The following is a 26,298-nucleotide window of genomic DNA, read 5'->3' on the forward strand; positions in this document are numbered from 1 at the left end:
GGGCTGGGATGGTGTCCCAGGGCCAGCTCGCTCTGGGGGATGCCCTGGGACACCCCTGGCTGTGGGGGCACCTGTGGCCAGCCCTGACCCCACAGCAGGGAAGGGACTCCTCCAACACCTTCCCCTGCCCCCTCCTGCCAGGCTGGGCATGGCTGCTGCCAGGGAAGGGAGCTCAGTCCTCGGAGCAAGGTGCCAGGCTGGGGGACAAGGGACAAAGGTCCTGGAGGGACAGAGCAGGGTGTTATGGGGCACAGAAAGGGTGTTTGTTATGGGGCACAGAGCAGGGTGTTTATGGGGCACAGAGCAGGGTTTTATGGGGCACAGAGCAGGGTGTTTATGGGGCACAGAAAGGGTGTTTGTTATGGGGCACAGAGCACGGTGTGTGTTATGGGGCACAGAGCAGGGCGTTTGTTAGGGGGCACAGAGCAGAGTGTTTATGGGGCACAGAAAGGGTGTTTATGGGGCACAGAGCAGGGTGTTATGGGGCACAGAACAGGGTGTGTGTTATGGGGCACAGAGCAGGGTGTTTGTTATGGGGCACAGAGCAGGGTTTTATGGGGCACAGAGCAGGGTGTTATGGGGCACAGAGCAGGGTGTTTGTTATGGGGCACAGAGCAGGGTGTTATGGGGCACAGAGCAGGGTGTGTGTTATGGGGCACAGAGCAGGGTGTGTGTTATGGGGCACAGAAAGGGTGTTTGTTATGGGGCACAGAGCAGGGTGTTTGTTATGGGGCACAGAGCAGGGCGTTTGTTATGGGGCACAGAAAGGGTGTTTGTTATGGGGCACAGAGCAGGGTGTTTGTTATGGGGCACAGAGCAGGGTGTTTATGGGGCACAGAGCAGGGTGTGTGTTATGGGGCACAGAGCAGGGTGTTTGTTATGGGGCACAGAAAGGGTGTTATGGGGCACAGAACAGGGTGTTTATGGGGCACAGAAAGGGTGTGTGTTATGGGGCACAGAGCAGGGTATTTGTTATGGGGCACAGAGCAGGGTGTTTGTTATGGGGCACAGAGCAGGGTGTTTATGGGGCACAGAGCAGGGTGTGTGTTATGGGGCACAGAGCAGGGTGTTTGTTATGGGGCACAGAAAGGGTGTTTGTTATGGGGCACAGAGCAGGGTGTTTATGGGGCACAGAGCAGGGTGTGTGTTATGGGGCACAGAGCAGGGTGTGTGTTATGGGGCACAGAGCAGGGTGTTTGTTATGGGGCACAGAGCAGGGTGTGTGTTATGGGGCACAGAGCAGGGTGTGTGTTATGGGGCACAGAGCAGGGTGTTATGGGGCACAGAGCAGGGTGTTTATGGGGCACAGAGCAGGGTGTTTGTTATGGGGCACAGAGCAGGGTGTGTGTTATGGGGCACAGAGCAGGGTGTTATGGGGCACAGAGCAGGGTGTTATGGGGCACAGAGCAGGGTGTTTGTTATGGGGCACAGAGCAGGGTGTTATGGGGCACAGAAAGGGTGTTTGTTATGGGGCACAGAGCAGGGTGTGTGTTATGGGGCACAGAGCCGGGTGTTTGTTATGGGGCACAGAGCAGGGTGTTATGGGGCACAGAAAGGGTGTTTGTTATGGGGCACAGAGCAGGGTGTTTGTTATGGGGCACAGAGCAGGGTGTGTGTTATGGGGCACAGAAAGGGTGTTTGTTATGGGGCACAGAGCAGGGTGTGTGTTATGGGGCACAGAGCAGGGTGTTTGTTATGGGGCACAGAGCAGGGTGTTTGTTATGGGGCACAGAGCAGGGTGTGTGTTATGGGGCACAGATGGAGAGGGAAGGGGGGAGCAGAGGGCAATGGTGGAGGCAGAGCTCCAGGCAGGGCAGTGCCAGGTGGAAGCAGCGATGCCCGGGCAGTGCAGGGGTGTGCCAGGCCAGCTGGGAAGGGCAGTGCATGGCCCAGCACAGCCGTGTGCGGATGGGACACGGCTGCTGAGGGAGCTGAGCTCTGCCCAGCTCCTGCTTCCCTCTGGGTGTCCCCATTCCAGGCCTGTGCCTTGCTCCCTCACCTTCCCTCACCTTCCTGAGTGCAGGAGCACCGAGGGGAGCAGGGACCAGGCCAGGAGCAAAGAGCAGAACAGCCTGCCCTGAACAGTGCTGGAGTCTCCTTCCCTGGACATTCCAAACCCACCTGGCCACGTCCCTGAGTAACTGCTCCAGGTCCCTTCCAACCTCACCACCCTGTGCAGGAATTCTCTGTTTCCAGAGGACATTCCCCACCTGAAATCCTCCCTGACCTGCCCTTGGCTGACCCAGGAGAGCCAGGGGTCCCTCCCTCGTCCACAGGGATCTCATCCATCACAGGGATGTCCCCGTGCCACCATCCCAGGGACACCAGAGCTGCCTCACCAGCTTCCCTCCCCCTGAGAGCCGTGCAGGACACCAAGTGCTGTCCCTGCAGCTGCTGGGCAGGATTCAACCCCCAGAGCCCTCGTGGCTTCCCCCTCTCACCCACCACCACTCCAATCCAATCCTCCACACCCCACCAGCGAGTTTATCCCAACCAGGAGGTGACAGAGGCGACCTCCGTGTGCCGTTGTCCAGGGGACAGTGATGCCATCGCTGCCCTGGGCGTCACCTCCTTGTCCCACATTTCCCTGTCCCTTCAGCTGCAGATGGAGCCTCTGGAAGGGAGTGGAGATTTCCAGATTTCCAGATTTCCACCTCTGGCTGTTGTCAGGAGCTGCACACCCACAGTCAGCGATGGGAGCCTCGGTGGGGCTGTCTCCAGTGTCCCCAGAGTGTCCCCAGAGCGTGGCACAGCTGGACAGAGCCCTGTGGCCTTTGGGTGACTCGGTGTGGTGACTCTGCAGGCCCTGGGGATGGAGCTGTGCCAGCCGTGCCCACAGTGGGCGAGGTGTCCCTGCTGCCACCAGAGTCGGTGCAGGCTGGGGAGTCCCTCAGGGAACTCTGACAAGGCACTGCCACCACAGAGTCTCCCAATCCACGCAGAAATCTCCAAATTCCCTGGGATCCAGCACAGCAAAGCCAGCACCAGGGGCCAGGGCAGCCGGGATGGAGCAGTGTCCTGGTGCTGTCCCCGTGCCCAGCCCCGTGCCAGGGTGCCGTCACCATGCCCAGCCCCGTGCCAGGGTGGTGTCACCATGCCCAGCCCCGTGCCAGGGTGCTGTCACCATGCCCAGCCCCGTGCCAGGCGGCGTGGGCAGGGCTGGGAGCTGGGCAAATCCAGCACGGTGCCCACTGCCAGCCTGGATGTCCATCAGTCCGAGCACAAATCCTGCCTCCGCTCCATAAATAAATAGGTTAAATAAATAAAGTGACAGGTCCGGATCGGGGGGTGGAGGGAGGGGAGGAGAATGGAGGGGAGGAGGGATGGAGGGAAAGAAGGAGGGAGGGAGAGAGGGAAGGAGGGAGGGGCAGCCGCCCTGGCCGGGCCGTTCGTGTCTCCACACACACACACAAAGTAGCTGAGGACAAGGACGAGCTGGGGCCGCGGGCCGGGCCCCCCGCGGCCCCGGGGGGCTCAGTCCGGTTCGAGGGGCCGGGCGGTCACTCCTGGGCCGGCAGAGGGGCGGCGCACGGGGAGCCGGAGGCCAGGGACACGTGGGTGGTGGAGGACGGCAGCGACCGCGGCGTCTGGCACCTGGGGACACAGAGACATTGTGGGGATGCTGTCCTGTGGCACCTGGGGACACAGAGACATTGTGGGGATGCTGTGCTGTGGCACCTGGGGACACAGAGACATTGTGGGGATGCTGTCCTGTGGCACCTGGGGACACAGAGACATTGTGGGGATGCTGTGCTGTGGCACCTGGGGACACAGAGACATTGTGGGGATGCTGTCCTGTGGCACCTGGGGACACAGAGACATTGTGGGGATGCTGTCCTGTGGCACCTGGGGACACAGAGACATTGTGGGGATGCTGTGCTGTGGCACCTGGGGACACAGAGACATTGTGGGGATGCTGTCCTGTGGCACCTGGGGACACAGAGACATTGTGGGGATGCTGTCCTATCTGCCTTCTAACCCTGCCCACAATCCAGCCCTTTTCCTCGTTGTTTGCTGTGCTGGCAGCACCAAAGGGCAGCCCTGGCTGGGTGGGAGGATACCTTGGGTCTGGGATATAAGAATATCATGGAATGGTTTGGGTTGGGGAGATCTTACAATTTATCCAGTGCCACCCCCTTGCCAGGGGCAGGAACAACTCCCACTGTCCCAGGGTGTCCCAGTGTCCAGCCTGGCCTTGGGCACTGCCAGGGATCCAGGGTGGGCACCCTGTGCCAGGGCCTGCCCACCCTGCCAGGGAACAATTCCTCATTCCCAATGTCCCATCCAGCCCTGCCCTCTGGCACTGGGAGCCATTCCCTGGCTCCTGTCCCTCCATCCTTGTCCCCAGTCCCTCTGCAGCTCTCCTGGAGCCCCTTCAGGCCCTGCCAGGGGCTCTGAGCTCTCCCTGGATCCTTCTCCCATCCAGGTGAGCACCCCCAGCTCTCCCAGCCCTGGAGCAGCTCTGGGGGCTCCTCTGGGCTCTGTCCAGCAGCTCCAGGTCCCTCCTGCACAGCCTCAGGAGCATTCCAATCTCTGAGCACAGCCCGGGCAGGCTCAGCCCCGATGGACAGCTCTGCCTGTCCCAGCCCTGTCCCTGTCCCCACCAGCTGTCCCAGCCGTGTCCCTGTGCCCCCCAGCACGTCCCAGCCCTGTCCTTGTGCCCCCCAGCCCTGTCCCCGTCCCCCCCAGCATGTCCCAGCCCTGTCCCTGTGCCCCCCAGCCCTGTCCCTGTCCCCCCCAGCTGCCCCAGCCCTGTCCCTGTGCCCTCCAGCCGTGTCCCTGTGCCCCCATCTGTCCCAGCCCTGTCCCTGTCCCCCCTGGAATGTCCCAGCCCTGTCCCTGTGCCCTCCAGCCGTGTCCCTGTGCCCCCCTCTGCCCCAGCCGTGTCCCCGCGGGGCTGTCACCCACCAGGAGCGGGATTTGCGCAGGCGGGCAGCCGCGGGCCGCTGCAGGAGGCTGTCCAGGTGCATCAGGCGCTCCAGGTGCAGCGCCCGCGGGTCCTGCTCGGCCGCGGGGTCCCGGCTGCGCTCGAACTCGAAGATGGCCGGGGGGGACAGGTCCAGCTCCAGGAACATGATGTTCTCGGCCTGCCAGGGACGGCCAGCACGGGAGGGAGTCACCGTGGGATCCTCTCCTGGCTGCCCTGGCTCTGGGCTGGGGGCTCAAGGCTCTGCTCTGCCTCTCCCAGCCTGTGCCAGGGATGTTCTCTCCAATGGCAGGAGAGCCAGGACTGGAGCTGGGAGGATAAAGCTGGGAGCTTGGATTGGTGTGTCCCAGATCCTCGTGAGCTTGCTTCCTCCATCTTCCCTTCCAGTGTTATCCATCCCTCCACCCATCCGGTCACCATCTGCCATCCATCCACCTCTAGCTCTGCATTCACCTCCATCCACCCACACATTCATACACATCCATCCACACATCTATCCATGGATTCATCCATCCATCCATCCATCCATCCACGCATCCATCCATCCATCCATTCATCCCTCCATCCATCCACCCATCCATCCATCCATCCATCCATCCATCCATCCATCCATCCCTCCATCCATATATCTCCATCCACGCATCCATCCATCCATCCATTCATCCATCCATCCATCCATCCATATATCTCCATCCATCCATCCATCCATCCATCCATCCATCATCCATCCATCCATCCATCCATCCATCCATCATCCATCCATCCATCATCCATCCATCCATCCATCCATCCATCATCCATCCATCCATCCATCCATCCATCCATCCATCCATCCATCCATCATCCATCCATCCATCCATCCATCATCCATCATCCATCCATCCATCCATCCATCCATCATCCATCCATCCACCATCCATCCATCATCCATCCATCATCCATCCATCATCCATCATCCATCCATCCACCATCCATCCATCATCCATCCATCCATCCATCATCCATCCATCCATCCCTCCATCCATCCATCATCCATCCATCCATCCATCCATCCATCCATCCCTCCATCCCTCGCCCCCTCCCTCCCCACACCCATCCCTCCCCACCCACCCCATTAACCCATCCCCTCCCCATTAACCCATTCCCACCCTCCATTACCCACCCCCTCCCCACCCCTGCCCACCCCGGTGTCCCCAGCGTACCCTGAAGCGCGGGTGGGATCTCCTGGCCATGGCCACCCTGGCGTAGTGGCTGATGGGCCTCTTGTAGCCCACGGCCGAGGTCGGGCGCCGCTTCATCTGGGAGCTGCTCCTGGGGCACACGGAGGGGATGTGACCAACAGAGCCCCAGGAACCACCAGGGCTGGGCTTGGGGGGATTCACACTGAGGGTGGGCTTGGGGGGATTCACACTGAGGGCTGGGCTTGGGGGGATTCACACCAGGGGTGGGCTTGGGGAGATTCACACCAGGGCTGGGCTTGGGGGGATTCACACTGAGGGTGGGCTTGGGGGGATTCACACTGAGGGTGGGCTTGGGGGGATTCACACCAGGGCTGGGCTTGGGGGGATTCACACTGAGGGTGGGTTTGGGGGGATTCACACTGAGGGCTGGGCTTGGGGGGATTCACACCAGGGCTGGGCTTGGGGGGATTCACACTGAGGGTGGGCTTGGGGGGATTCACACTGAGGGTGGGCTTGGGGGGATTCACACCAGGGCTGGGCTTGGGGGGATTCACACTGAGGGTGGGTTTGGGGGGATTCACACCAGGGGTGGGCTTGGGGGGATTCACACCCCTGGGCACCTACAGGAGTCACCCAGCTCTGGGGCCACTCCTGTGCATTGGCAGGGACGGGGACAGTGCCCTGAAGACAGGGACAGGGACAGGGACACAGGGACAGGGACACAGGGACTGTACCCTGGGGACAGGGATAGGGACAGGGACACAAGGACATAAGGACACAGGGCCACAGGGCCACAGGGCCACAAGGACACAGGGACACAGGGACAGGGACACAGGGACACAAGGACACAGGGCCACAAGGACACAGGGCCACAGGGACACAGGGACAAGGACAGGGCCACAGGGACACAGGGACACAGGGACACAGGGACACAAGGACACAGGGACACAGGGCCACAGGGACACAGGGACAGGGCCAAAAGGACACAGGGACACAAGGACACAGGGCCACAAGGACACAGGGACACAGGGACAGGGACACAGGGACACAGGGCCACAGGGACACAGGGACAAGGACAGGGCCACAGGGACGCACCCTCCAGCAGGAACCAGCGGCTGGAATTTCCACTGCTCCTCGTCGCCATCGAAGTACAGGCGGTTCATGATCTTGTTCTTCTCCTCGGGAGGGATGAAATTCTCGATGATCAAATACCTGAGGGACAGAGCAGGAGCGGGAGAGGAAGGGGTTAAGTGACAGGAGACAGAAAACAGGCACAGAGGGAGGGGAAAGGCAGGAAGAGAAGGAGACACAGAAACATCCGGAGGATGGAAATGTGATGGAGGGCAGAGGTTGGAGGAGGAGGATGGAAATGTGATGGAGGGCAGAGGTTGGAGGAGGAGGATGGAAATGTGATGGAGGGCAGAGGTTGGAGGAACAGATGCAGCCGTGGAAAGGGAGAGGCAGGAGAGGACGGGCATCAGAGAGGAGCCCGGGAGCTCTGGGGCTCCAGGCAGCACCAGGACCTTTCCCTCCTCTCCTGCCACGTCTGCTCCCCCTGCCCAGCCTGAAAATCAAGGGAAGCTCAGCAATGCCAAGGGACCCCAGGGGGAATCTTTTCTCCTGTGGTTTTGGGCAGCTGTCAAAAACTGTTTTAAGGCAAGTGTCGCAGACAACTTTTATGAAAAATCCTTTCTTTAGGATTTTTCCTCTTGAGAAGCTGAGAGGCCTCAGGAACAAAATGTAAACAATGGTTATTTGCTGCTGTGGGATGCAACAAGTAGATCTGTGATTAGTTTCATGCGGTTGTTTCTAATTAATGGCCAATCACAGTCAGCTGGCTCGGACAGAGAGCCTGAGCCACAAATCTTTGTTATCATTCTTTTCTATTCTATTCTTAGCCAGCCTTCTGATGAAACCTTTTCTTCTATTCTTTTAGTATAGTTTTAATGTAATATATATCATAAAATAATAAATCAGCCTTCTGAAACATGGAATCAGATCCTCATCTCTTCCCTCATCCTCAGACCCCCGTGAACACGGGCACAGGCAAGGAGCTGCATCAGGGAGCTGTGGTGGAGGAGAGAAGGGGCAAAGCTGGAGAGGGAATTCTGTTTGCAGTGGGATTGTTTCACCCTGCAAACGCTGCAGTGCAAACAGCCGGGGGGTTACAGAGCTGAGAGAGAGAGGAGTGTTTGAAGGGAGAACAAACCCCGGGGGCAGCAGAGCTGCAGCTGTGGGAGGCTCCAGGGAGGGAAAACTCTGCCAGGAGGGAGCCAGGAGGGGAAAACTCTGCCAGGAGGGAACCAGGAGCCCCAGGGAGATGGGGCCACCCCGAGTCCCCAGAGCCGCTGTCCCTCTGAGGACGCTGTGGTGGCCGGAGCAGTCACCAGGTGCCCTCGGGGTTCAGCCACAGCCAGGGTTTGTGCTGGAACGTTTTCTGGTTTTTCCCCTTTCTCGGCAAGTCTTGGTCGCCCCCTGTGCTGCTGCCCCCCAGTGCCACAGCTTGTGCCACCTCTGACACCCGGGCAGGGCTCACAGCCCCCAGTGCCACAGCTTGTGCCACCTCTGACACCCGGGCAGGGCTCGGCCGTTCCTGTCTCTGGGTGGGGTCAATCCTCCAGTTCTGCACCCACTCCGAGCCCCGGAGCACCCCACCCCTGCTCTGAGCCCTGCTCTGAGCCCCCCACCCCTGCTCTGAGCCCCCCACCCCTGCTCTGAGCCCCCCAACCCTGCTCTGAGCCCCCCACCCCTGCTCTGAGCCCTGCTCTGAGCCCCCCAACCCTGCTCTGAGCCCCCCAACCCTGCTCTGAGCCCCCCACCCCTGCTCTGAGCCCTGCTCTGAGCCCCCCACCCCTGCTCTGAGCCCCCCACCCCTGCTCTGAGCCCCCCAACCCTGCTCTGAGCCCCCCACCCCTGCTCTGAGCCCTGCTCTGAGCCCCCCAACCCTGCTCTGAGCCCCCCAACCCTGCTCTGAGCCCCCCACCCCTGCTCTGAGCCCTGCTCTGAGCCCCCCACCCCTGCTCTGAGCACCCCACCCCTGCTCTGAGCCCCCCAACCCTGCTCTGAGCACCCCACCCCTGCTCTGAGCACCCCAGCTCTGCTCTAACACCCCATACCCTGCCTTGATTCCCCCTAACCCTGCTCTGAGCCCCCTATGTCTGCTCTGAGCCCTCCAAGCCTACTTTGAGCACCCCTCAGCCCTGCTCTGATCCCCCCAGCCTGCTCTGAGCCCCCCAACCCTGCTCTGAGCCCCCTAACTCTGCTCTGAGCCCCCCAGCCCTGCTCTAACACCTCAACCCAGCTCTGAGCCCCCCAGCCCTGCTCTGAGCCCCTAAGCCCTACTTTGAGCCCTCCCAACCCGGATTTGAGCCCCCCAGCCCTGCTCTGAGCCCCCCAGCCCTGCTCTGAGCCCCTCAACCTGCTCTGCACACTCATTTCTACAGGACCACCCAGACCAGGGGATCGCCAAGCCCCTCACTAACACCCCAACCCTGCTCTGAGCCCCCCAGCCCTGCTCTCCACACCCATTTCTCCACGGCCACCAGGTCCAGGAGCCCCCCAAGCCCCTGACCAACACCCCAACACCTACTTGAGCTTCAGCTCCCGGGTCTGCTCGTTCTGGGCCTCCTCCAGGTCCTGGCGCACGCGGATGTACTCGTCGTGCTGGTCCTGGATCTCGGCCTTCACGGCCTGCAGCTTGGCATAGAGCTGGGAGGGGACGCGGCAGCTCAGCCCCGTCCCCAGGGAGGCTCCTCCCGGTCCCTGTCCCCACCTGCCACGATCTCACCTTCTTCAGCTTCTTGGTTTTGATCTCCACCTCCTGCTGCAGGGACGTGTAGGTCTCGCGCAGCTCCATGGTCTCCTCGTCCCTCAGCAGCATCTCCTGCTGCATCTCCCGCTCCCGGCGTTTCTGAGGGGCAGGGACACGGCTGGGACCGGGATGGGGACGGGGAGGACAGGCCTAGGACATCCACAGGACAGCCCAGGACACACCAGGACAGCCCAGGATAGCCCAGGACAGCCCAGGACAGCCCAGGACAGCCCAGGACACACCAGGACAGCCCAGGACAGCCCCAGGACAGCCCAGGACAGCCCCAGGACAGCCCAGAACACACCAGGACAGCCCTGGACAGCCCCAGGACAGCCCCAGAACAGCCCAGGACACACCAGGACAGCCCAGGACACACCAGGACAGCCCCAGGACAGCCCCAGGACAGCCCCAGGACACCCCAGGACACACCAGGACACACCAGGACAGCCCAGGACAGCCCAGGACAGCCCAGGACACACCAGGACACAGCAGGACACACCAGGACAGCCCAGGACAGCCAAGGACACCCCCAGGACAGCCCAGGACAGCCCCAGGACAGCCCCAGGACACCCCAGGACACACCAGGACACACCAGGACAGCCCAGGACAGCCCAGGACAGCCCAGGACACACCAGGACACACCAGGACACACCAGGACAGCCCAGGACAGCCCAGGACAGCCCCAGGACAGCCAAGGACACCCCCAGGACAGCCCAGGACAGCCCCAGGACAGCCCCAGGACACCCCAGGACACACCAGGACACACCAGGACACACCAGGACAGCCCAGGACAGCCCAGGACACCCCCAGGACAGCCCAGGGCACCCCCAGGACAGCCCAGGACAGCACAGGACAGCCCAGGACACACCAGGACACACCAGGACACACCAGGACATACCAGGACAGCACAGGACACACCAGGACACACCAGGACAGCCCCAGGACAGCCCCAGGACAGCCCAGGACAGCCCAGGACAGCCCAGGACACACCAGGACAGCCCCAGGACAGCCCCAGGACAGCCCAGGACACACCAGGACAGCCCAGGACAGCCCCAGGACACACCAGGACAGCCCAGGACAGCCCAGGACACACCAGGACAGCCCAGGACAGCCCAGGACAGCCCCAGGACAGCCCAGGACAGCCCCAGGACAGCCCCAGGACAGCCCCAGGACACCCCAGGACACACCAGGACACACCAGGACAGCCCAGGACAGCCCAGGACACCCCCAGGACAGCCCAGGGCACCCCCAGGACAGCCCAGGACAGCCCCAGACACACCAGGACAGCCCCAGGACAGCCCAGGACAGCCCAGGACACACCAGGACACACCAGGACAGCCCAGGACACACCAGGACAGCCCTGGACAGCACAGGACACACCAGGACACAGCAGGACACACCAGGACAGCCCTGTCACCCCCCTGGTACCTGCTCAGCGATCTCCTGCCGCCTCAGCTCCAGCATCTTCTGCTGCTCGTTGGTGTGGTCCACGATGGTCCTGCCCCCGATCAGCAGCTTGCTCTCCATGGCCTGCAGGGGACAGGGCAGGGGGTCAGGGCTGCCATCCCCACCCCTGCCCGGGGGCTTTGCCCCGTGCCACCCTCAGTGGGTGTGACCCCCATTCCTGATCCCGGTGGTCACCCCTATTCCTGATCCCTGTCCCCATCCCCGATGCCTGTGCCCTTCCCTGATTCCTGGTGGTGACCCCCATCCTGGATCCCTGTCCCCATCCCTGATCCCTGTCCCCATCCCTGATCCCTGTCCCCATCCCGGATCCCTGTCCCCATCCCTGCTCCCTGTCCCCATCCCTGATCCCTGTCCCCATCCCCGATCCCTGATCATTGATCCCTGTCCCCATCCCTGCTCCCTGTCCCCATCCCTGCTCCCTGTCCCCAGCCCTGCTCCCTGTCCCCATCCCTGATCCCTGATCATTGCTCCCTGTCCCCATCCCTGCTCCCTGTCCCCAGCCCTGCTCCCTGTCCCCAGCCCTGATCCCTGATCATTGCTCCCTGTCCCCATCCCTGCTCCCTGTCCCCAGCCCTGCTCCCTGTCCCCAGCCCTGATCCCTGATCATTGATCCCTGTCCCCAGCCCTGCTCCCTGTCCCCATTCCTGCTCTCAGGGATGTGGGAGCATTCAGGGCCCCTCTGCTCGGATCCCTGCTGATGGGGAGGAGGCTGGGCAGGATTAGATTGGACATGGGAACAATTCCCACCTGGAAAGGGCTGCCCTGCCCTGCCCTGGCACAGCTGGGACTGCAGGGATGGGATGGGATGGGATGGGATGGGGTGGGATGGGATGGGATGGGATGGGATGGGGTGGGATGGGGTGGGATGGGATGGGATGGGGTGGGATGGGATGTGCAGGGCTGGACAGGGATGGACAGGGCTGGGATGGGATGGGATGGGATGGGATGGGATGGGCAGGGATGGGATGGGATGGGATGGGATGGGATGGGATGGGCAGGGATGGGCAGGGATGAGCAGCAGCTGCGGGCCAGACCCTGTCCCCTGGGCCAGCACACAGAAATGTACAAACACACACATACAAACACACAGAAATACACACCGAAATGGGGCTGTGGTCACAGAAATCTACGAACACACTCACAGACACACACAAATACACACACACAGGGGCTGTGCACAGAGAAATGGGGCCGTGTATGTGCATGTACGTGCACGCTATCTGTGTGTGTGCACACTGTGTTTGTGTGTGTATGTATGTGAACACCATGTGTACACCACGTGTGTGTGCACTCGTGTGTGTGTGCACATAAACACACACAAATACACAAACAAATACACAAAGAAATGGGGCTATGCACACAGAAATGTACAAGCACACACATAAATACACACAAACACAGAAATAAACACACACACAAACACACATAAACATACATGCAGGGGCTGTGCACACATAAATGCACACACACACAAACACACACATAAACACACACAGGAGTTGTGCATACAGAAATGCACAAACACCCATAAACACACCCAGGGGCTGTGCACATAGAAGTTAACAAACACTGAAATACACACCCAGGGGCTGTGCACACAGAAGCGCAAATTACACACACACAGGGAGCACATCCTGTGCCAGGCTGAACACGTTCACACACACATGGGTACGTGTGGGAGCACCGGGTGTCTGTGCACACCATGTTCATGTGTGTGTGTACGTACACACTGTGTATGTGTGTGTGCACTGTGTGCATGCGCACACCATGTGTGTGCATTTGTGTGTGTGCACTGAGTCTATGTGTATGTGCACACACTCTGTGTGTGTGTGTGTATGTACACACTGTGTGTACCGTGTGTGTGTATTTGTGTGTATGCACGCTGTGTCTATGCGTACATGCACACTCTGTATGCATGTGCACACCATGTAGGTGTGTGCACACTGTGTATCTGCACACCGTGTGTGTATGTGTGTGCACAGTGTGTATTTGTGTGTATGCACAGTGTCTGTGTGCACACTGTGTATCTACACACCATGTGTGTGTACGTGTGTGTGCACACTGTGTATGTGCACACTGTGTGTGTGTGCACTCTGTGTGTATGTGCACACCGTGTATGTGCATCATGTGTGTGTTTGTGTGTATGCACACAGTGTGTGTGTGCATACTGTGTATCTGCATATCACGTGTGTGTGCATGTGTGTGTGCATGTGTGTGTGCACACTGTGTGTATGTGCAGACTGTGTACGTGCACACTGTGTGTGCACACAGTTTGTGTGCATGTATCTGCACACTGTGTGTGTGTACACTCGTGTGTACACACACGTGTGTCTCTGTGCACACTGTATTTGTGTCTATGTGCACACTGTGTGTGTGTGCAATGTCTCTGTGTGTGGGCACTCCGTGTGTATGTGCACACTGTGTGTGTCTGTGCGCATGCTGTGTGTGTATTTGTGTCTATATGCACACTGTGTGTCTGTGTATGTCCACACTGTGTCTGTGTGTGTGTGAGCACAGTGTGTGTACTTGTGTCTATGTGCACACTGTGTGTGTGTATGAGCACACTGAGTATTTGTGTCTATGTGCACACACTGTGTGTGCACACTCTGTGTGTATATATGTGCACACTGTGTGTGTGTGTATGTTCACGCTGTTTGTGCACACATCATGTGTTTGTGTGTGTATCTGTGTGTTCACACTCGGTGTGTCTGTGCACACACTGTGTGTGTGTGCACACTCTGTGTGTATATATGTGCACACTGTGTGTGTGTATGTTCACACTGTGCACACATCATGTGTTTGTGTGTGTATCTGTGTGTTCACACTCGGTGTGTCTGTGCACACACTGTGTGTGCACACTCTGTGTGTATATATGTGCACACCGTGTGTGTTCACACTGTTTGTGCACACATCATGTGTTTGTGTGTGTATCTGTGTGTTCACACTCGGTGTGTCTGTGCACACACTGTGTGTGTGTGCACACTCTGTGTGTATATATGTGCACACTGTGTGTGTGTATGTTCACACTGTGCACACATCATGTGTTTGTGTGTGTATCTGTGTGTTCACACTCGGTGTGTCTGTGCACACACTGTGTGTGCACACTCTGTGTGTATATATGTGCACACCGTGTGTGTTCACACTGTTTGTGCACACATCATGTGTTTGTGTGTGTATCTGTGTGTTCACACTCGGTGTGTCTGTGCACACACTGTGTGTGTGTGCACACTCTGTGTGTATATATGTGCACACTGTGTGTGTGTATGTTCACACTGTGCACACATCATGTGTTTGTGTGTGTATCTGTGTGTTCACACTCGGTGTGTCTGTGCACACACTGTGTGTGCACACTCTGTGTGTATATATGTGCACACCGTGTGTGTTCACACTGTTTGTGCACACATCATGTGTTTGTGTGTGTATCTGTGTGTTCACACTCAGTGTGTCTGTGCACACACTGTGTGTGCACACTGTGTGTGTATATATGTGCACACCGTGTGTGTATGTTCACACTGTGCACACATCATGTGTTTGTGTGTGTACCTGTGTGTTCACACTCAGTGTGTCTGTGCACACACTGTGTGTGCACACTCTGTGTGTATATATGTGCACACTGTGTGTGTTCACACTGTTTGTGCACACATCATGTGTTTGTGTGTGTATCTGTGTGTTCACACTCGGTGTGTCTGTGCACACACTGTGTGTGTGTGCACACTCTGTGTGTATATATGTGCACACCGTGTGTGTATGTTCACACTGTTTGTGCACACATCATGTGTATGTGTGTGTACCTGTGTGTTCACACTTGGTGTGTCTGTGTACACACTGTGTGTGCACACTCTGTGTGTGTGCCCACGTGCACAGTGTGTGTATGTGTGTGTGCACACTATGTGCAGATTGTGTGTGTGCACACTGTGTCTGTGTGCAGACTGTGTGTGCGCACAATGTCTCTCTGTGTGTCCATGTGCACACTGTGTGTGTATGTGTGTGTGCACACTATGTGCAGATTGTGTGTGTGCCCAATGTCTCTGTGTGTGTCCATGTGCACACTGTGTGTATGTGTGTGTGCACACTATGTGCAGATTGTGTGTGTGCACAATGTCTCTCTGTGTGTCCATGTGCACACTGTGTGTGTATGTGTGTGTGCACACTGTGTGTCTGTGTGCAGACTGTGTGTGCGCACAATGTCTCTCTGTGTGTCCATGTGCACACTGTGTGTGTATGTGTGTGTGCATACTATGTGCAGATTGTGTGTGTGCACAATGTCTCTCTGTGTGTGTCCATGTGCACGCTGTGTGTGTATTTGTGTGTCTGTGTACACACTGTGTGTGCGCACACTCTGTGTGTGTGCCCACGTGCACAGTGTGTGTATGTGTGTGTGCATACTATGTGCAGATTGTGTGTGTGCACAATGTCTCTCTGTGTGTCCATGTGCACGCTGTGTGTGTATTTGTGTGTCCATGTGCATGCTGTGTGTGTATTTGTGTGTCTGTGTGCACACCATGTGTGTATCCATGCCCTGCAGCCCTGCTCCCATGTCAGGGTGTCCATGAGGGACAAATGGGGGGACACCCTGTGCCCCCCACAGCTGCACCTGAGGGGCATCAGCAGGGACAGACCCAGATGTCCCCAGGACACCTCACACAGCCTCAAAAATCACTGTCCCAGCCACAGAGACAGCTCAGCCACCGTCTCTGCAATGTCCCCTCTGCCACCCTCACATGGCCATCTCTGCAATGTCCCCCCTGCCACCAGCACGTGGCCATCTCTGCAATGTCCCCCCTGCCACCCTCACATGGCCATCTCTGCAATGTCCCCCCTGCCACCAGCACGTGGCCATCTCTGCAATGTCCCCCCTGCCACCAGCACGTGGCCATCTCTGCAATGTCCCCCCTGCCACCCTCACATGGCCATCTCTGCAATGTCCCCCCTGCCACCAGCACGTGGCCACCCTCACCCCCTGGGCACACAGATCCAGGGGCTCTGCTCCTCACAGGGCCTGGCCCCCTCCCCACTGCCATGGCCACAGCCCTGAGGGACAGAGGGGCCACCAGGCCACCCCAAGGGTGGTGCCAGCACTGGGGGTCACACAGTGATCACGGTGCTGCTGTCACATGTCCCAGGGCAGGGGTCTCCATGGGGGTGCTGCGCACAGAGTGGGGGCTCTGGCAAACCAGAGGCCAACCTGCCTGGGGCAAGGCTCTGTTTCCATGGTTTTCCCCCCATTTTTCCAGCTCCAGGGGGTGCATTGTGGGTTCTGGGGGAACTCAGGGGACACCCCCACAGCCATGCCAGCAGCCCCCAGGGGACACCCCAAAGCTGTGCCAGCAGCCCCCAGCACCCAGAGGACACCCCCAAAGCCGTGGGTGCCCAGCCAGCCCCCCTCCCGCAGGGCTGACACCATCCCTGGCAGACTAAGAGGCTTCTCAGTGATGCTGTTTCCTCCTCCCTGCCAGGGCATTTATTCCCTCTAAGGAAGAGGCTCCCAATCTCCTTTAGCCCTAAGCCTCTCCCAGGAACTCATTTCCGGCACCCAGAGAACTTCCCAGCGCTTTCCCTCCTGCTGACCTCGGCCTCAGCCCCTGGCACAGCCCTTGGAAACACCCACAGCCCATGGCCAGCTCCCCTGTGGCACAGCCCCTCTGCCTGGGCACACAGCTGGGCACCCAGAGCACATATGGGCACCCAGGAGCACAAAAGAGCACCCAGGAGCACAAAAGAGCACCTAGGAGCACATCTGGGCACCCAGGAGCACATCCAGGAGCACATCTGGACACCCTGGAGCACATAAGGGCACCCAGGAGCACATCTGGGCACCCAGGAGCACATAAGGGCATCCAATGCACATCTGGGCCCCCAGAATCACATCTGCTGGGGCAGGCTGACCCCACCTCTCCGAGCTCCGTGTCCCACATGTCCCAGCTGGGTGGCAGAGGCAGAGCCCACACCCACGAGTGTGACAATAACACAGGGTGCAGTGTGTCACCCGTGGGTGTGGGGGGCACCCCGTGTCCCCCTGTCACCTCAGCTGTCTTTGCCACGGTCATCACAGAGCCAGGGGCTCCTTGCCCGGCCCCAGAGTGTGGCAAAGCTGCCCAGGAGCACCCTGAGGCCACCCAGTGTCCCAGCTGTGCCCAGTGGGGTGAGTGTCACAGCAGGCTGTGCCCCTTTGTGCCCACTGAGGTGACACCTCTCTGCTGTCACTGTGCTGAACCCCCATGGCCACAGGGTCCCCGTGTGCAGAGCAGCCCCAAAGGCCGCCAAAAGGGACACGGTGTCACCTCTCCTCCGGCCCTGCCTGGTTACTCAGCACTTCCAGGGCACACGGTGGCCCTGAGCCAGCCCTGCTGAGCCACACAGGGACACTGGGCAGGACAGCTGCCAGCCCAGCCAGCCTGCACCCCACAGCCTGCACCCCACTGTGACAGGGGACGGCTGCAGAGACCCCTGTGCCTGTGCCAGGCATGCTGCTGTGCCAGGACACTTGGCACGGGACACTTGTCACGGGATACGCGCCGTGCCAGCCAGCAGCCCACGGCTCTGCCCCAGGGGCACGTCCCAGTGCGATCCCACGCTCCCTGTGCAGGCATCCAGGCATGGGCACACATCCCTGGGCACCACCACACATCCCTGGGCACGGCCACACATCCCGGGGCACGGCCAAAACACCACCCTGGGCACAGCCACACATCCCTGGGCACAATCACACATCCCTGGGCACGGCCAAAACACCACCCTGGGCACAATCACACATCCCTGGGCACAGCCACACATCCCTGGGCACAATCACACATCCCTGGGCACCACCACACATCCCTGGGCACAGCCACACATCCCAGGGCACGGCCAAAACACCACCCTGGGCACAGCCACACATCCCTGGGCACAACCACACATCCCAGGGCACGGCCAAAACACCACCCTGGGCACAGCCACACATCCCTGGGCACAGCCACACATCCCTGGGCACAATCACACATCCCTGGGCACGGCCAAAACACCACCCTGGGCACAATCACACATCCCTGGGCACAATCACACATCCCTGGGCACAATCACACATCCCTGGGCATGGCTAAAACACCACCCTGGGCACAGCCACACATCCCTGGGCACAGCCAAAACACCACCCTGGGCACAATCACACATCCCTGGGCACAACCACACATCCCTGGGCATGGCTAAAACACCACCCTGGGCACAATCACACATCCCTGGGCACAATCACACATCCCAGGGCACAATCACACATCCCTGGGCACAAACACATCCCTGGGCACAGCTAAAACACCACCCTGGGCACAATCACACATCCCTGGGCACAATCACACATCCCTGGGCACGGCCAAAACACCACCCTGGGCACAATCACGCATCCCTGGGCACGGCCATGTGTCCCTGGGGCTCCAACAAACACCACCCTGGCCATGGGAGAGGGTCCAGACCCCTGCCCAGCCCTGGCACCCTGGGCATGTCCCACCCCAGAGGGTCCCTCCCTGCCTGGGCTCCAGCCCAGTCCCTGCATCTGGGCCAGTGGGGCTGTGCCAGGGGGGCTGTGCCAGTGGGGCTGTGCTGAGTGTGATGCCAAGGGTCAGGGGCTCCCTCCCCACCGGGCGTTCCAGCCCCACAGCCACCACAGGCAGGGAGGAGAGGTCAGGACCCCCCAGCAGTGGGGACAGGAGCAGGGCTGGGGCAGGGGGAGGTGCAGCCCCAGACCCCAGCCCAGCTCCTGTGGCCCCTCTCACCCTCAGCACCAAACCCCTGAGCATCCCCGAGCCAGCAGCCCCACGCACCCTGCGCTGGCTTGGGGTGGGGAGGGGGACGGGGGTCCCTGCAGAGCTGCCAGGCCCTGCCCATCCCCACAGAGCCCACTGGGAGCAGGGGCCGTTCAGAACTGGGGGCAGGTGGGGGCAGCTGCCCCGTGTCCCCAGCCCAGCCCTGGGCTCGCTCCCGAGGCCACCAGGGACGAATCTGCAGCATCACTCTCCTCACTCCCTTCCCACACAGCTGCTTTGTTGTGCTGAAGGGGACGAGAGCTGAGCACAGCACACTGGTGCCACAGTGACCCTCTCCCCCGTGGCCCTTCCCTGCTGTCCCCTGCAGCTCCCACAGTGTCCCCACGCGGGTCTGAGGGCCCCCCCAGCCCAGCCCCACACCAGAGCCCGGGGCTGCCCTTGGGGACGCTCCCTGGTCACCTCACTTGGGAGGGTGGGCACCTCCCTCAGGCTCCCTGCTTGGGATCCATTCCCATCCACACCAGGGGCTGGGGGCACAGCAGGCACCCCGGCCCCGTTTGTCACCATGCCAGGCAACACGAACCTTGTACTTGATGGCCAGCAGCTCCGTGGCCTCCTGCTCCTTCCGCAGGTCCTCAATCATCTTCTCCTTCTCCTGGAGCAGCTTCTGCTTCTCCTCACTCACCAGGCTGTGGTCATCCTGGATAGCGGCTTTCTCCTCTTCCAGCCTCTCCTTCTGCTCCTTCAAGTAATTCTCCATGGTCTTCTCCAGGCCATCCTCATTCTCATCCTCCCCTTCATTGTCCACGGTGCCCTCTCCATCCACCGCTTTCTTCCTCCGGCTGCTCCTCCTCCTCTTCTTGCCCAGCATCCCGCGTTTCTCCAGCTGGGCTTTCAGCCGCACGATCTCCTCCTGGAACTCCCGCAGCAAGGTGTCCTTGGGGTCCTCGTTCACCCGCGGCTTGTTCTTGATGTTCTTGGCCCTGTTGGCGAACCTGAGGGTGGACAGGCTCTCGTCGTAGCTGTGCGAGGCCGGGCCCAAGGTGGCCACCATGATTGTCTTGGCGTTGCCGCCGAGGGAGTCCTGCAGCAGCCGGGTGAGCTTGGAGTCCCGGTAGGGGATGTGCGTGCTCCGCCCGTCCACCAGCGCCGAGATGACGTTGCCCAGGGCCGAGAGGGAGAGGTTGATCTTGGAGGCCTCCTTGGGGCGCTCTCCCTGGGCCCCCATTTTGTTCTGGCGCTCGCTGCCGGCCAGGTCCACGAGGTTGAGCTTGCCCACGCGGATGTGCTCCTCGCCGTCCGGCCCCGTCTCGCTGCACTCGATGGTGATGAGGAAGATGGCGTGCGAGCGCGAGCTGTGCTCGTTCATGTTGGTGCTGCCCACCGAGCGCGTCTGGCTGCCCAGGTTCATCACGTGCTCGATCTCCTTGACGTTCTTGGTCACGAAGGAGGAGAGGTCCTTGATGTACACCCCGGTCTCGGGGTTCTCCTTCAGCTCCAGCTTCTTGCTCTGGTCCTTGGCGAGGAGGTCCCTGATCTCCTCCTGGTAGATCTCCAGGTACGAGGCCCTCACCAGGTACTGCTGGTTCTGCGAGCGGGAGATGTGGGTGAAGATGTGCTCGAAGGCGCTGGGGATGATGCCGCGCTTCTCGGGCTCCGCCCAGGCGCCCTGCATGGTGTAGGTCTTCCCGGTGCCGGTCTGCCCGTAGGCGAAGACGGTGCCGTTGAAGCCCTGCAGCACCGAGTCGATGAGCGGCCGCACCGTCTCGTCGTAGAGGTCGGCCTGCTTGGAGCTGGCGTCGTACACGGCGTCGAAGGTGAAGGTCTTGGGCAGCTCCCCGGGGGCGGCGCGGGGGTTGCGGATGCTCACCTGGCCCAGCTTCACGTCCAGCTCCAGGACGCGCTCGTATCCCGCCGCCTCCTCCCGCCGGCTCATGGGCCGGCACCGGGCCACCACCCGGAGCGCCTCGCAGCCGCTGCGGGGCTTACCGGCCATGGCGGCGGCGGGCGGGGCCGGCGGCGCAGCGGGGCTGGGGGGCTCAGCCGCGCCGCCCCCGCGGCATCCCCGGGGCCGAGGCCGGGGCCGGGGCCGGGGCCGGGGCGGAGCGGGCGCGGCCGGGGCGGGGGGCGCGGGCGGCCGGGGCGCGGCGGGGCGGCCCCGCCGGGCGCTCGCTCATGGCAGCGCGGCCGCTGCGCCCCGCCCGGTGCGGGGATGGGGCGGCCGGGGCGGGCCGGGGCGGGGCGCGGCCGCGCCGCGATTGGTGCGCGCTCCCGCGCCCGCGCCCGCGCCCCCCGAGCGCGCTCCCGCGGCCGAGCACCCGCAGGCGCGGGCGGCAGCGGCGCCGGCCCCCCCCGGGCACGCCGGGAGCTGTAGTGCGGCCTTTGTGCCGAGCCCGGGGCTCAGGGGGAGCACTCGGGTGGGGAATGAGGGATGCGGGACTGGGATGCTGCATTGGAATGCACAACCGGGATGGGGGATTGGGATGGGGGATGAAGGATGCGGCGTTGGAATGCACAACCGGCTTGTGGGATTGGGATGGGGGATGAAGGATGCGGCGTTGGAATGCGGGATTGGGATGTGGGATGAAGATAACGGCGTTGGAATGCAGGATTGAGATGTGGGAAGAAGGATACAGCGCTGGAATGCCGGATTGGGATGTGGGATGAAGGATACGGGTCTGCCGAGCAGGGGCTGGGATGCAGGATTAGGATACAGGATACGGAATGCAGGATTGGGATATGGGATCACAAATGCAGGGATGGCATGCAGGATGCAGGACTGCGATATGGGATGAAGGATACAGGATCGGGATGTAGGACAAAGGATTGGAATGCAGGACTGGGATGTGGGATGAAGGATGCAGGGCTGGGGTCCGGTGCTGGGATGCTGCATTGGAATGCAGGAGTGGAATGCAGGATGAAGGATTCCAGATGAAGGATTGAGGGCGAAGGATGCAGGTCTGGGATGTGGGATACAGGATGTGGGTTGCAGAATGCAGGATGCAGGATTTGTGTCTGCGATGGAGAGTGTTTCTGTGGAATGCAGGATGTGGGATGCAGGATGCAAGACTGGGATATGGGAAGCAGGGTGCAGGGTCCATGATGGGGGATCAGGGATGTGGGATTGGGGTGCAGGACAGAGGCAGGAGAAGCAGGGAATGCCCAGTCCCATCCCATTCCATCCCTGTGGGGCTGGGGCAGGGTCACCCTATGGAATCTGGGTGTCCCTGGGCTGTCCCAGGCTCTGTGTCCCCTTGCAGCCAGGCATGGCTGGTGCACCCCAGTGGGAATAATCCCGGTGCCTTACAGGGCTGCAGGGGGAGATTAAACATTCTTGTGGTTAATCAAGTCTGAGCAGCCACCCGTTCCTTCCCCAGAACCAGAGATTATCCCATAATTAATTAATTAGGGTATTGCTGACATACACAGGCCTGCCTGGCGCTGTCTGAGTCCTCCTGCTCCAGGAGGAGCTTCCAGGCAGGGACAGTCCCCTCCCCAAAGGCACGGCCCCAGCCATGGAGGGGGACCAGGGGACAAAGGAGGGTGTGAGGGAGGAAACTGGGAGGGAGAGGCAGCAGGGATGGAGATGGAATCAGGATGGAGGGGGCAAGTGGAGGATGGAGAGATGATGGGGAGGGTGAAGGGGAATGGAGGGGGATGGAAGCTTCAGGGGAGGCAGGGTGGGAGGGGGATGCAGCAGTGATGGAAGGAAGGATGGAGGGAGGATGATAGGAATGATGCAGGGGGATGGATGGATGGATGGATGGATGGATGGATGGATGGATGGATGGATGGAGGTGATGGGGAGGGTGACAAATGGAGGGGGCAATAGAGGAGGATGGAGGGGGCAATGGCAGTGATGGAGGGTGTTATGGATGAAGGCAGTGATGGAAAGGTGGAGGAGGTAGAGAATGGCAGGGGGGACAGTGGGGGCTGTGGAGGGGACACTGCTGGGGCCACCTTTCCTCTCCTGCCCCTTCCCAGGGAAGGCTCCATGCCCAGGGTGCTGCAGCTGGGCCCTGTCAGGGGCACAGCCATCGGGTGGGGACAGTCCCCATGGCACAGCACAGACCTGGTGGCGCTGTCCCCGCTGTGTCCCCACATCCTGGCTCCCCACCAAGGCCCTGAGCCATGGGCAGGGACCCGGGTGCTGCGTGGCCCTGCCTGTGGCACTGTCCCTGTGTCCCCAGGGATGAGTTCAGGGGCACCATAGCCCTGCTCCCCTGGCTGTCCCCAAATCCCCTGCAGGACCAGGCCCTGGGGACAGGCAGCTGGGTGGCACACAGGAACAGGAGGGTGTACAGGCAGGGCATGAGACATGGCAAAGAGACAGAGGGGACATGTAGGGACAGTGTGATGGGTAAGGACAGCATGACATGTCAGGTGGGGTAACCTGCAGGGACACAGTGACACAGGGAGGGTGAGGTGACCTGTATGGGCAGAATGACACGCAGGGACGCAGTGCCAGGTGGGGCAGGGTGCCAGGTAGGGCAGGGTGACACATAAGGACAGTCCCTTGCCCACAGGTGTCAGCAGAGGACCAGAGTGTGCTAGTGGTGGCCAGTGGCCTCTGGCCTTGGGGCTGACCCTTGGGACTGTTCTTGGGGCTATGGGGCTGAGGGGACAGTGAACCCTCATTGAGGCCATCCTGGGCCAGCCCTGGGATGCCTGGGCAAGGACTCTGTGGGGCAACCACGCCACAACAGCCCCCTAAGCCCCCTCTGTGTATGGGAGGGGTATGGGGTGTGTATGGTGTCTGTGGGGGATGTGGTGTGTATGGGGTGATGTGGTGTGTATGGGGACATGGTGTGTGTGGGGACATGGTGTGTATGAGGTGACATGATGTGTATGGGGTGATCTGGTGTGTATGGGGACATGGTGTGTATGGGGTGACATGGTATGTATGGCATGATATGGTGTGTATGGTGACATGGTGTGTACGAGCATATGGTGTGTATGAGGTGATATGGCGTGTATGGGGACATGCTGTGTATGGGGACATGGAGTATATGGGTGATACGGTGTGTATGGGGACATGGTGTCTATGGGGACATGTGTGTGGGGACATGGTGTGTGTGGGGTGATATGGCGTGTATGGGGACATGCTGTGTATGGGGACATGGAGTATATGGGTGATACGGTGTGTATGGGGACATGGTGTCTATGGGGACATGGTGTGTGTGGGGACATGGTGTGTGTGGGGTGATATGGTGTGTATGGGGTGATATGGTGTTTATGGGGTGATATGGTGTCTATGGGGACATGGAGTATATGGGGTGATATGGTGTTTATGGGGTGATGTGGTGTGTATGGGGACATGGTGTCTATGGGGACATGGAGTATATGGGGTGATATGGTGTTTATGGGGTGACATGGTGTGTATGGGGTGACATGGTGTGTATGGGGTGATGTGGTGTGTATGGGGACATGGTTTGTGTGGGGACACAGTGTCTATGGGGACATGGTGTGTATGGGGTGACATGGTGTGTATGGGGGGACATGGTGTGTATGGGGACATGGAGTATATGGGGTGACATGGTGTGTATGGGGGGACATGGTGTGTATGGGGGGACATGGTGTGTATGGGGACATGGTGTTTATGGGGTGACATGGTGTGTACAGGGTGACATGGAGTATATGGGGTGACATGGTGTGTATGGGGTGACATGGTGTGTATGGGGACATGGTATGTATGGGGTGACGTGGTGTGTATGGATGATATGGTGTGTATGGGGACATGGTGTCTATGGGGTGATATGGTGTTTATGGGGTGATGTGGTGTGTATGGGGTGATATGGTGTGTATGGGGACATGGTTTGTGTGGGGACACAGTGTCTATGGGGACATGGTGTGTATGGGGAGACATGGTCGGGGATCCCAGTTCCTGTGACCTTGGTTTTCCTGTTCCTCCCCATCAGGAGTTCCCACACCCTACAGCCACCCTGGGACACCCCAGATACCCCTGAGAGTGTCCAGCCCCTGGAATTCTGGTTGGCTTTGTGTCCCTGCAGCAATCCCACCACAGCCAACACTGGGACACCATGGCCATTTTTGAGACACGAGTGCCAGACCTGGCCACCAAGGATGTCCCTGGACAGCACAGTCACCTGTGGGACACTGCAGCCATCCCTGGGTACTGTGGCCACCCCAATTCCCAGCTCTTGTGGGTGACTGAGGGATCTGGGAGGGCTGTCACCCCATGTACCCTGCAGTCACTGGGACACTCGACACCCTTGGCTGGCAGTGAGGGTGGCATGAGACCTTGGGACCTCCTTCTCACAGTCTGCCCCGGGCTCTTGGCATTCCCTGGCTGCCAGAGCCAGGCACATGTGGGAAGGATGCCCAGTGCTGGGGTGATGCTCTCCCACTCAGGGGACCTCTCCCATCTCCTTCAGCACTGCCATCCCCGTGGCACTCCAGGGGAATGATAAAGGGGACAGGCTGTCAGGGACACACCGGGACCTGTCCCACATCTCCCAGCCCTGTTCCCCTTGGGCTGAAACTGGTGTGGGACTGGGGACCAGCTCCCCCCTCCCAAACCCTGCTCTGAGGTGTCTCAGAGCTGCTCTCACTGCAGCACTCAGGGCCAGGTGCAGTCCCTCATTCCCAGCTCCTGCTGCCACTCCCAGCTCACTGCCCTGGAGCATTTCCACTTTGTCTAAACCAAGGTTGTAACAGGAGCACTCCGTGGCTGCCACCTTTGCTGTCACCAGGAACTTGTGCTGGAGCTCAGGAACATCCTCTGGTCACAGTGCTGCCTCTCTTGGCAGGGTCACAGGAGGCACCCCTGTCCCCAGGGAGGACCTTTCCCTCTGTGGGGACAGATGGAAGTTCACACAAGCTGGGAACAGGGAAATCAGCCATGTTGGCAGCGTTGTGTTGACATTCCTTAGGATTTTTCTTGGTGTTTGTCCAGCTGGTAATGGTGTTGGCTGGAGCAGCTTGCAGAAAAGCCTGGTGGGAAAAGGACACGTCCAGTGTGATGTTCCCAGCTCAGAGGGTGGATCCTCTCATTTTCCCACACCAATGACCCTTCATCCTCTTGGCTTCTCCAGGGGGGAAGGGATGCTGAGGGTCCAGCAGGCATTTGGCTGCTCCCCCTCCAAACCAGCTTGCCAGCATTCCCAGAGATCCAGTGGGTTTGTTTCCCATCTCCCTCCTCTGTGGCAGTTCTGT

General features: G+C 60.1%; 1 protein-coding gene and 1 long non-coding RNA gene across 3 annotated transcripts; one reads left to right on the top strand and one right to left on the bottom strand.

The window, feature by feature from the left end:
* LOC128948707 (uncharacterized) lies at positions 1-1,796 on the top strand. The gene is made up of 3 exons (XR_008484138.1): positions 1-259; positions 1,367-1,609; positions 1,765-1,796. It is a non-coding gene; the product is annotated as an uncharacterized LOC128948707 (long non-coding RNA).
* A 1,316-nt stretch (positions 1,797-3,112) lies between these two features.
* KIF3C (kinesin family member 3C) lies at positions 3,113-21,127 on the bottom strand. Of its 2 annotated transcripts, none has more exons than XM_054293458.1 (8): positions 19,706-21,127; positions 11,348-11,449; positions 9,896-10,018; positions 9,698-9,816; positions 7,204-7,320; positions 6,130-6,238; positions 4,909-5,087; positions 3,113-3,594 (listed from the first exon to the last, which is right to left on the bottom strand). In XM_054293458.1, the coding sequence occupies exons 1-8, from the start codon at positions 21,116-21,118 to the stop codon at positions 3,501-3,503; spliced, it is 2,256 nt and encodes a 751-aa protein (XP_054149433.1). In that variant the 5' UTR covers positions 21,119-21,127; the 3' UTR covers positions 3,113-3,500. The 2 variants fall into 2 exon arrangements, with proteins under 2 accessions (XP_054149433.1, XP_054149432.1); XM_054293457.1 differs by having other exon boundaries at positions 3,113-3,636.
* Between the last annotated feature and the right edge of the window lie 5,171 nt (positions 21,128-26,298).

Source organism: Melozone crissalis, unplaced genomic scaffold, assembly GCF_028551555.1.
Source record: "Melozone crissalis strain CALT ecotype California unplaced genomic scaffold, PUWL_Pcris_2 ptg000150l_1, whole genome shotgun sequence".
In the NCBI taxonomy this organism is placed as follows: Eukaryota; Metazoa; Chordata; class Aves; order Passeriformes; family Passerellidae; genus Melozone; species Melozone crissalis.